This window comes from Cololabis saira, chromosome 12, assembly GCF_033807715.1.
Source record: "Cololabis saira isolate AMF1-May2022 chromosome 12, fColSai1.1, whole genome shotgun sequence".
NCBI classification, from domain to species: Eukaryota; Metazoa; Chordata; class Actinopteri; order Beloniformes; family Belonidae; genus Cololabis; species Cololabis saira.
In genome coordinates this window covers 27,982,222-27,994,711 of record NC_084598.1, presented here as the reverse complement: position 1 = coordinate 27,994,711, position 12,490 = coordinate 27,982,222, and the positions used below count along the sequence as shown (strand labels likewise).

General features: G+C 40.1%; 1 protein-coding gene across 4 annotated transcripts in view; it reads right to left on the bottom strand.

Moving 5' to 3' along the window:
- Positions 1-4,271, bottom strand: part of clstn1 (calsyntenin 1) — a 41,472-nt gene extending 37,201 nt beyond the window's left edge. For all 4 annotated transcript variants that reach the window (XM_061736351.1, XM_061736354.1, XM_061736353.1 and 1 more), the window contains exon 1: positions 4,010-4,271. In XM_061736351.1, the coding sequence (XP_061592335.1) occupies positions 4,010-4,091 (82 nt within the window). In that variant the 5' untranslated portion in view covers positions 4,092-4,271. The remainder of the gene's footprint in view (positions 1-4,009) is intronic.
- Between the last annotated feature and the right edge of the window lie 8,219 nt (positions 4,272-12,490).

Here is a 12,490-nt window from a genome sequence, read left to right as displayed (position 1 = left end):
CTCTAGTCAACTCTGAAGGCATAGCAGGTCTGTGTATTATGGTACAATAGTAAAAGCAGTTTATAATGATCATGAGTATGCCTGATGGAAATTCTTTTAAACACTTCAAGGCAGAAGTGACATTCAAAGCTTCCAAAAATAAATACAAATAATCTGAATTAAAAGAGCATATTATTAGGTTTACATAGTTAGTAAGGGTGTTGTGGAGTCCTTTTTATGATCCATGTTCAACAACCAACAATAATGGGACAGCAGTCATTCCTTTTATCAAAGCCACTAGAATAGCACAATGAGCAGAGCTGGTGTCAACCTTTTCTCATTTTACCATCAGATCCAGAAATTTTTTAAGAAACTGATTAGTAAGATTTTCCGCCTTTAACCATAGTAGTGCTGACATTTACTTATGTAATATCTGAAGAAAAACAAGTATGTAAACTGACAATGAGTAATTGCATGCAACAGCACCACTTGAGCTGCATGAAAGCAGCAAACAATACAGTCATTGTCAGCCTTCTGCACACACAGTTTTCCCATAGTTTCTGTTCGCCATAACATAGAAAGATGTCTCACTTCACAGATCTGTAATGGCTTGAATGTTTAAATGAGCATAAATGAGAAATTCTGCACCACATAGGACATTTGAGCTATTCTTAATGCTCAAGGACAATCCAGGTCACTGGATCCTTTTAAGTTTCTGGGATGCATTCATCAATTTTAATGAGTTTAGGCTGAGTTTGTCAAAAGCCAAGGAGGTGATTCTCATCAATATCATACATTGCATATTCCTGAACTAAAGACATAAAAACAAATTAAGTATTATCCTACTACGGTCATACGTCACACATTTTACAAGAAAATAAAATGCATGATTGACCAATACGTTCTACCTATTGCTAATCAATGCAAGGCCTTTCCAGCACATAAACACACTGGCTTGGGAAGAAACCAAGTAGCACACAAAGCACAGCATCCGATTAGTTTGCTTAGAATTAAGTTAATACAATGATGAATGAGCCTAGAAACTTCCCAGCAGGCAGTGTCTCCTTTGTCTGACTGTGTGTACGGAGACAAACTCATGCATCTCAGCAGACCTAATGTTTGACTTGGGAGCAGTGGGACACTCAGCAGCTGCTCGTGGTAACGGAAAATTAGATAAACTGCTTAAGTTAGACCTGTGCAGCAAATGACAAACACCGGAATAAAAAGTGAGGAACCTTAGAAAATGTCCTTCAGAAAAGATTGAACAAAAACTGGGCAGTTTCAACTGCACTGCTGAAGATAATTTGTTTTATACTGAAGAATTTTCTAGATGGCAGTGATATCAATCATACAGTCTGGGCAAAACCTTGAGTGTGTAACAAACGCCTACGCAGGGCTTTTATCTCAGTCTGTTGCGATGGCATCCGATCATTGGTTAACATTTAAACTAGAACATTAAAGACTTGCAAACAAAACTCCTTGGGAATATTTAGCTTCTTCATCTGCTGCACCGTCCCCAGTAATTAAAACAAGAAAAAAGAAAGGAAAACAACAAAAACAACAACATGGGTACTAAATAATGAAGTGGTGCACAAGATAGGAAGTTAACCTTTGGTTAGAAAGAGATAAGCCTTAAACCAGGTGTTTATTTCCCAGGTTTTCTTTCCCTTATAAGAGCAGCAGGTGCAGTTTATTTCACTCACACACTGGCCTGGATCATAAGCACTTTTCTTCACACACACACAAACACAAAGACACACACACACACACACACACACACACACCAACCAGCACTGACCATTACTGGCCTTTCCTTTTTATTCATGAAGAGGAAAAAACAGATTTAAGGAAAGCTGCTGCTTCTGTGCATTGGAGGTGCTCAACAAGGAAGCAGAGGGAAAATGTGACTGGCATGAAGGTTTCTGTGCTTCTGCGTTAGCTGTATCTTTGTCCCATTTTATTAATCAGACATAAATGGGTGTAACAATAAAAGACAACACACTAGGAATGGGCGATATTTTACCGTTCACGATAAACCGTCAAAAAAAATTCCTCACGGTAAGAATTTGTCATCTCGCGGTAAAAACGATAAATTCCCGTTGATGAGGTTTTTGTGTAAAGCTGATTTATGGTTCTGCGTTAAATCCACGCACAACGTGCGTGAAGGAAGGAAGGAAGGAAGGAAGGAAGGAAGGAAGGAAGGAAGGAAGGAAGGAAGGAAGGAAGGAAGGAAGGAAGGAAGGAAGGAAGGAAGGAAACAAGGAAAAAAGGAAGGGTGGGAGAAAACAAGGAAAAAAGGAAGGGTGGGAGAAAAGAAAGAAAGAAGGAAGGAAGGAAGGAAGGAAGGAAGGAAGGAAGGAAGGAAGGAAGGAAGGAAGGAAGGAAGGAAAGAAAGGGGAGAAGGAAGGGAGAAAAACAAGGAGGAAGGAAGGGAGAAAAGAGGAAGGGAAGAAGGAAGGAGAGAGCAGGAGGAAAGAAGGAAGGAAGGGAAAAAAGAAGAAAGAAAGAAAGAAAGAAAGAAAGAAAGAAAGAAAGAAAGAAAGAAAGAAAGAAAGAAAGAAAGAAAGAAAGATAAATTCCCATTGATGACGTTTTTGTGTAACAAACATGGCGGATCTGAGAGCGAGATAGATTTAAAGTTACAAAGGTGGAGTTGAATTGGTATTTTTTTTATCGTCATTTTTATCGTTATCGGGATAAATGCCAGAAATTATCGTGATACATTTTTTTAGTCCATACCGCCCATCCCTACAACACACACACACACACACACACACACACACACACACACACACACACACACACACACACACACACACACACACACACACACACACACACACACACACACACACACACACACACACACACACACACACACACACACACACACACACACACACACACACACACACACACACAGGTATGACACTGGCCTGTAGAGCCGGTGGTTGCCCAGGCTTGCTGACATGACTAGTGACTAACATACATCCGTCTTTACACACCCCAGACAGGGAAGCTCACACCCGGGGAGTCAGAGGATTGAGTTTAAGGTTAAAACGCAGTCTATAAATTCACGCAGTGGTGGGGGATTTATGTCTGAGCAGGGAGGGTCCTGCTGTAAGGAGGGAGGAGGACCGCCCTGCAGCAAATAAAGACATGTCCATCAGTGATGTTGCAACATAAGGGAACAGTCCTTATATACATTAAGGTCATAAGTAGGCACAGCCAGACCCAGTGTGGGCTTTCTATAGAAGCCTCAATGGGCATAAATGCTCAAATCTGATGGTGGGGAGAGAAAACAACACGTGAAGAGGATCTGCAATGCGTAGCCAACCAAGCTCCATCCTGGTGCAGGCACAACGTTGCCAAACCCCAAGTATTAAGGCTGATTTTAAGGGAGGAATTGTCAATTCAATGAGTAAAACCATAAAAATCACTCATCTTAATTCTTAAACCTTAAAATCCAAATAGGTACGAGATGTACTGGACGAATTGCGTGTGAAATTAATGTCCAAAGTCTGTAGGGGGGGTTATTCATAAGATGCAGAATAAAAAGGAGCAACTAGAGAAGACAGGGAAAGGGAATCATAATGATTTGTATTAATCTAAGAAATAGAAGGCTGAAAAATAGGCTCAAACCATGCACCGACAAAAACATTGATGGTTATTTGGAGGATATAGTTTATAGGATTAAACTAGTGGGAATGTCGCAGGTGCACTTGCTGCAGGTTGGTGGCCGGGCATCCCTCTATCTTTTAACCTTCAGTGTTTGGGCTGAACTAACAGGCTCCGGGGGGGGGTGTTAATAACCGGTTTAGATGTTTACATGCATAAAGAAAGCTGTCAGACACGTTCTGCAAAGGATGTAAATCCCGGCTTAAGCCTAAATTATGGTTCTGCGTTAAAACGACGCAGAACCTACGCCGTAGGGTACGGCGTAACCTATGGCGTAGGGTACGCGTCGCCGCGTACCATACGCCGTCGGTGCGTCGGTGAAACGCGGAACCATAAATCAGCCTTCAGTTACCTTTCGCTGCCTCCACCGCGCATAATAGTCCGAGGACCAGTCCGGCAGCGGATGCAAACTGTTTATTCCCGAGGAACTGCATCCCGACTTCGAGTTGAACAGCGGCGAAGTCAAACGCTGTCTTCTTCTTCTTCCCTCGTCTGGCGGGCGGAAGGTTTGTCTAAGCAGAAAAAAATAAAATCCAGCAGGAGATGAGTGTGCGCTGCCGCGGAGCTCTAAGATGGCGTCGCCGCTCTGCTCTCCTTCAATCACTGCTTCTCTCGCAGTTTTGCAGCGCGCTCCGTTCAGGGACCGTCGGAAAGCAGAGTGACAAATCCGAGCTGATCAGAATTGATCCACGCAGTTTTTTTTTTTTTAACAACATTCTTTTTATTGTTTTCACAAAATAACAAGAAAGTATCAAATAACACAGTTTATGTTTATGTTTATGTTTATGTTTATGTTTATTAAGGATCCCCATTAGCCGACGCACAAACGCCAAAGTACAATATAAATACACAATAACATACAATTCCAGTTACAAAACATACACAGATCCAATTGCAATTAAAAAGAGAAAAAAAGAAGAAAAATAAAAGAATAAATCACAGTTCCCAAAATGATAACATAACACTATTACCTCTCCAATCTAAAAAATGACTTAACATGTTTTTTAAATGATTTCTTGTTTGGAATGCTCCTAATATTTAAAGAAAGAGTGTTCCATGATGAAATTGCTCTATATACAACAGTGTTTTTCATTGAATTAGTTCTTGGTCTTGGTAATGTAAGTTGACGCTGAGTTGAAGCTCTGGTACTGTAATGATGAACATCTGCACTATAACTAATCTGATTTGAGAAGGCAGTGGGATGCCTGCTATGAATAATGTTTTGAATAAATAATAATAATAAACAGGTAGAAAACCTATGATTCACCTTCAGCCAACTGAGACAAGAATGCATTCGGTCAACACTAGATCTATAAGAACAGTTAAGAGTAAGTCTAAGTCAGTTACATACATTGAACAAGTATGTCAACCCCCCACCCTCCAAATCGGTCCAAATCTTGGTTGGGGATCAGGATAATGCCTTAGTCCATTTTATTACCTTGTGTAAAAAAGAAAAAAAAGAAGAAAAAAAAAAGGATATATTTCTTCAATATTATTTACTGCAAAGTGCCACTGTTCAAACGTCCCCAGATTCTTCCATCACACTTGACAAATCTGTTCTTAACACATAGTGAATGAAAGGATCCCAGATTTTATGAAAATGATGTTGTTGGTGTTTTAAGGTGTAGGTAATTTTATCCTAAGGGAGAGTTGTGGATATGCTCAGACAACCACCTGATTATACTTGGTCTTCTGGTGTTTTTCCAAGACAGAGCTATTACTCTTTTTGCCATTAACACACTCAAGTCTACAAATATCCGGATGTAAACCTAATATAAACAGCTGTGGAATTAAGGGAACTTGAATATGTAAAATATCTTGAATACATTGTTTCACTTCTTGCCAGAATCTTTGTATTACTGAACATTGCCAAGTACAATGGGAAAAAGTACCTTTTTCCTTCTCACACTTAACACAAACATCAGGTAAATGTTTGCTGTTATATCGGTTTAGCTTTTCTGGAGTAATATACGTTTGATCCACGCAGTTTTAATCGGTAACGCAGTCTTGAATCACTCATATTTCACTTAAAAGCAAACCTCCAAATCACAGTTTAAAAAGAAAAAAAAGACACACGTTCTGATATTTGCCTCGCTAGCATCTGTAAGGTATGAAATATGAACTGGAAAAAGTGTAACAGGCCTGAAAGGGATCCAAGCCCCCCTATTTGGAACAAACAAAACCAATTTATTTAATGTAGGAAAACAAAGCAGCAGGACTGAGAGGATTAATCAGAGAAATAACCCTACACACAGTTAAAGAACGGCCACAAGACTCCTGTTCTTTTATCAAAAACATATATGTAAAAAAATGTAAACAAAAAATCAAAAATGAGATGCAAAATAGAGATAACCTACCGGTATATGGATAGAAGATCAAAGAGAGAGAGATATGAAAAACGATACAAAAACACACAGAATGGTATAAAAGGATGGCCAAATAAGACAACAAATTAAAACCATGAAGAGATTTAAATTAAACTTGAAATGTGAAGTAACCAAAAGTACAATATATAAAACAATAAACCAAATTAAGATGGAAATTAGCCTAAAACGAGACAGTAAATGTTGACACATAAGGAGCAAAGATGCATGCGAAACCATCTACAGACCAAAACGAACAACAAAATGACAAAAATTTCGAAAACAAACAAAAAAAAGATAATGAACATAAAAAGATGCACGCCGCCCGCAAGGCAAATGAAGTCCCAAATGCACAACTGGAGACACAAAACCATCTTTTGTTTTATCTGCATGGTTTGTGGTTGTGGTTGTCTATCTTTTTGTACCATAGTCTACTGTGTGGAAAAGCCTTTTAACTAAACCACAGCAGCTCATTACATAGTAAATGCTGCTTTGTCACCCTTTTGTAAAGGTTATTTTTACAATTCTGTTTAAAATGGAATATGCAATCAAATGACTTGACAACAAATTTGAGGAAGGAGTGGTTAATCAGGGCTGATGTGCCCTAGTAAATGCAAACATTCACGAGAGGTGAATAATGCATTTTTCAACTCTAACCTCCAATGTGAAATAAATGTACAAGAAAATGCAAAAAATAAAAATGCTATGCTCAATTGTAAGAGTACTGATGAATGTATACTGGTCAAGAAATAATGCTACGTGTACAGTATTCTGACAAAACAAATACAATAAAAGGAATATCTTGTGACCTGAGTGGTTCATGTGTTGTTTCTGCAGGTATCTGCTGAGATAATGAACATCTGTCTTTTAACTATTTGTGCTTATGATGCAAAGACCTAAGGCAAATAAAAAAAAAGTCTGCTTGTTCACCAGAACTGGCATACTGTAACTTGCTCACCCTCGATTACAATCCCAATACAATCCCTAAAATAATTATTCAAACGTGGTTTAAGGCAACAGAATGGAAAGGAGTATTAACTACATTTCTATTGGGGAAAAACCTAATAAGCCATGTTGCATTTCTTATTATATGTGCATACATGTTATAAGCCCTCACATCATCTTGCCAAGAAGAACTTTCAACTGTCCAAAGTCGGAGCCAACGAGGACAACCTGAAAGCAGCATTTGTCCGGCGGTGGCCGGTGACGTCAATACTGTTATTGTGGGATGCATGCAGCTTCTCTAGCACAGACGGCTAAACTGAGACCAGGGGCTGGGGGGCCACATGCCTTCCGGTGCTGAAGATGGAAAAGAGGACTCCCAGTGATGATCGTAACGCGCAGTGCACGGCTGAAATAAACACAGCACTTGACAGATGAAGCACCAGGGGCAAGGCTTCTCTTAGCTTTAATACCATCATCCGGTCTGTCACTGATGGCCAGAAATAGGAAGTCAAAGGTGTAAACCTCCAAAATTATTTCCAAGGGTTTGAGACTTTCTAAGAATAGAAGATAATTGCCAACAGAGTGGAACGCCTTGGACGGGTTTCCTTGAGACCCAGAACAGATAATTCAGACATGCAAATCATTTAGTTCAGAAAGGAAAGATGGGGCCTTTAAATGATCCCCGAAAGCTTACGCCATAGAAAGGAACTGGGTAAAACCTCTCACAGGGAAAGAAGCTCAAACATTGTATTGATCATTTCACCGCAATCTTCCCAAGTAGAACCGCTACAACTAGTGCAATGCTTTGAATTGCAAATGTGGATGATAACTATTCTCTAATCAGCATCCTCCGATGGCACCCCTAAAGAGAGGAAGGTGCTATGCAATCAGGGTGTTACTTAGGCACATTTCCATTGCTAAATTCCCTTCATACTGATCGACTTTCATGCACTGAGTGTTATGCTAATTTATATACGTGTAACCTTGATTTATTTTACCACAAGTCAGACACTCGTGGTGAAAGGTCACCAATCTATAATGGAAATTCCTGCTGTGAGGCTGTCGATAAAACTGAGCATAGCCAGTCAAATATAACTGTGGATGTTTCTTGGTTCACATTCCTTAAGTGGAAAAATATAAAAAACTTCAAAGGAGAAAAAAAAGTGAAATCTACCCAGATATGGAGTATATCTGCATAAATGTTTCAATAAAAATAAGGCCAGCTGCTAGATCCAAGTGAAGCTCTAATTGCAGCAATCATCACAAGTACACTGCACATAATGGAGGAAGTTGTGAAAGACGCAATTAAGTCATGGTTTTATAAACAGGCGCAGTCTATGGACTTCAGCAGCACAGCTGAAACACAATGCTTTGTTTGTTTGCAATCTGGCAACACATTAGTGGCCGAGAGAAAGTGGTCGCTTTCTCCCACAGATGTCCAGCAGTCTGGGTAAGAGATAGTGGTCATTGTTATTTCTCGGGGGGGTTGGTAGGCGAAACAAAGGCTTGATGGGTTGCTGTGACACTAACTTGAATGCCGGGAGAGGTGTTACTTCCTCCAGAACATCTCACCCCCTTCTGCAAAAGCGCACTCATTAGGGATTTTTACCATTGCTGATGCCTTGTCGTCTGCTGTTTAATGCAAGTTTATTAAGAAACGTCTCGTACAATGTATGAATTGTAGTGATGGCTTAGGTTTTTGTAGAAGTTCATGTTTTTCTAATCGTGCAATGAAGCTTTCCTCGTCGTTTTGATGATATATATAAGCTGAATCATGCAGTTTCAAGAATTAAAAAAAATCTTGTTAGTGAATTGCTTGAAAATATGAAATCAAAATTCAACAGATTTTTTTTAAAGGTGTTTGTGGCACTAATGGCCGGGACTCAAACCTGTGCAGACCGCACAAGTACTGTAGCCTCTACAAACGCCACCTGCTCAACCCACTGAGCTATCCAGGGCCAAAATAAAACAGATTTCACTTCATCACATGAACATCAGAATAATTCTGGGATGACTAAAGTCAAAAGATCTTCATCTATTGCTGCCCTCCTGAAACATACATCTTTGCATATAAGAAGCATGAGCAAGCATATAACAAGAAAAATGGCCATCAGTCTTTTAAAGAGTGATGGATGCACAGATAACAGAAAACACCACTGATTTGTGGCTGTGTCCCAGTATGTTGTTGGTTTTTAGAAATGTAAAATGGCAGCATCTTACTCTGGTAACACAAGTATTTAATGCAACATAGATCTGTGTAATATCGTCCATTCATTTGTCCTTTCAGGCTGTTTAGGCCTACAAGGTGAGCTGGAGTCTATCTCAGCTGTTACTGGGGGAGAGGTGAGGTAGATGCCATTTCCTGCATTCTGGTGCATTTAAACGGGTTGTAACATACCTCATTTTATGGAGCGCACTTGGCCCACAACAGCTGTAGAGATCCTGCAAGACAGCACTTCCAAAGAATCGTGAATATGATGCCTGTGTGCTGTGAAGATCAAGCTAAAGGCAGTATAATAACGAGCCAGCATTTGAATTCAGACATGCGAACAAAGTACATAGTACTATGGTGAAGTGTCATCACCATAGGCCGTTGTGAATCATCTCCGTGGTGACCAAGATAATGGGGGAGAAGTTTGCATGTTTCAGTGCTTTGACAAAGTAAAGTTTGCGAATGATGTGCTTCTTCATCCCTGTTAAGAAGTGCATTTATTTATTTTTATGATGCCAGACTCAAAGAAAACTGTGATGGGCACATTTTTTTAGTTTTTTTTTTAGCTGCTTTTAAAACTTTCATAAACTAAATGACCACAGTGGCGCTTATCTCCCCTATAGGGGCACTAAGCATCAAAGAGAAGCTTCTCGATCCCTCCCGGCCAGCTATTTAAGGAATTAGCTGCACCACATTATCACAGTGAATGAAGGTTGCAAATACCAACCAAGATTGGAAATCCTAATACCTCCGTTTTCTTCTTTCTGATTGTACATTCGAATGAGTACAAGATGGAAACAGTCAGCAAGGGTTGAACCTTGTCAGGCATCATCTGCAGGAGTTACCTTATTGGAGGCATTAAAGTGGGCTGCACTCATGGGGGGCGGTTGGCGTGAAATTGAGCATGAAAAAGATTTGACTGCTATCGGGGGAATCAAAGTCGCTGTGACCATTACACACACTACTATTAAATATTCTCTTTCCTGTCTCATGTCTAGACTCCAGCTTGTGCCTGTAACTAGTCTTCACTCCCAAAAGCGGCAGGAACTAAATTTATATCATCTGTCCTCATTTCCTCGTAACAAGCACAAAATTTGTAAGAGATAATTGACTTGGAGGCAATTGTTCAGATTGCCCAAAGGGTTTCAAAATGCCTTCCCTACAAGTGATTCTATATTAATGATGTTTACACACCAAATTATTTGTCGCATCAAATTATTTGTTGAGTATCTTCACGAAGGCAAGGCTTATTTTTGAGAAAGTGCCCTGGTATTTACTTGCCCTGGGGAAGAGAATGGAAAAGTTATTTCTGAGGATTATAAGCGCTCCATGCCAATTTCCCTCTGTTTTTATTCGCTCTCTATCTGGTAATCAAGAATATATCCCATGAAACCTGAATACGTGTTGCCTCATAAATTTACAATATTCAATTTTCAGAGGATAGTTTTATATAGACATGGACTTCAGTCTTTTTTTTTCAGCTTCAGTGTGAAAATCTTCTTGACTTTGCACATAAATTCTTTTTTTTTTTTAATCCTTGGCCGGGGGGAAATTAAGTCTTGCTTTAGAAGTTGAGAAAGTTCCACCCATCCATTATTTATGGCCACTTATTCCTGTTCAGGGTATTCCTGCCCGGCTGTCTTCAGGTGAAAAGCACAGGTTCACCCCTCGACAGGTCACCAGTCATGGCAGGGCCACATATACACACCGCCTTACGTGACATTCATTATTTTCGACTGTGGGAGGAAGCCGGAGTGCCCTGAGAACAAACTCCTTCTTGCAGTGAATAAACAGTCCTGTTCATCTAGATGTGGCATGTTATCAATTTTTTATTTTTTATGTTTTTTTCAAGCCTCTGGAGCCTCTGGACTGTCAGAGCTGTGTCACGCTTCTGTAAGCTACCGTTGCCATTTACTTGGCGTATTTTCCACCGGGAACCTTTAACACATCTTCCCAGGTTGATTATTATCAGTTTAAGAAAGTCTATTTTATCTCACAGCCAGGCCTGTCGCTCAAGGTCATTTATTAAACGCTTGTTTTTTTCTAAATTGCACACACCCTGCAAAATGTACGGTCCATGGCTGGCTTTTAAACAAACCCCAGCTTAACTCTCCTGAAACTGAATTATATTTCCCATTAGTACTGACGATAAGACGTTTACTTCTAGGTTTTAGTCAAACCTGACAAAGCACTTTAAAATACTTAATGCTAATTTGTGCTCTTCGGCTTCTTTTTTTTTTCTTATCCCCCTGATGTCTCATACTGAAATGTTACTAACTAAAAGAAAAGCTGCGGGTAACACATGGCAGGAAGTGACATATGGACGCTTGATAACCTCACACAACATTACAGTCCTCGCCGCAGGGATCCGGGATCCTGCAGATTAAAGCTGTCCATCACCACATGTAGAGCCACCCGTGTTCATGAGAGCTGTACTTCAGTCATATTAGTGATTTCACACATCATTTAATTTTCATCTACAATATATGGCAATAAATAAATACAGTCACATCTCTGCCAGCCCTACATGTGGACATGTGTGGGTGTATGTTGGATTCCAGATGGGCATCGGGTTCCACGGAGGAGTGTGTGGGTGCCAAGAGTTTGATGTTTTTGTTTTAAGAGCTTGGCCCCTGAACCGCACAGAAGGCCACCTCTGACACGCCATCAGGAGGGTCCATACTGGGGGTCAATCCGGTGACAAACTCTCACCTCCTTGGCTTTATAGCCTCGGAGGGTTGAGGGAGGGGGTGCTGACATGGCTGTCACAATGACTCCAATCGGTCATCTGCGATAGGCAAGGTCTCTCAGCTCCCTGGAGACTCTTATTCTGAACGCTGAAATATGAAGAGCCTTGGGGATGGCAGCTGATGAACATAGACACGGTGGACATGGTAAAGTTAGAGCATGGGAATGTAAATGAAGCAGGAGCAACAATTGTGAGCTCAGATTAAGTAGACCAGTGATTTCCCCCTAAGACATCCGTACACCTGGGATTTCTGTCACAACCAAGGGTATTACCCGCTTAAAAGCTACATGACAAAGTAGCATCTTCATGAATGCAATTACAATCGCCTTCAAAATGTATTAAACATATTCATCTATGAGTCATAACTGTTGTAGTGTGACGTAGCAAAAACACACTGGTAAGGTAATAAAAGAACTGTAAAACGTTGCTAAAATGTCTTTTTAAGCAGGCTTATGAGTGGTTTAGTTTACATTATGTATTTAGCTGCAAACACTGACTGCATCAGAAGCTCCGCACTAAAACACTCCTGTTTGAATGCATACACAGCTGGAAAATCATTTGTTT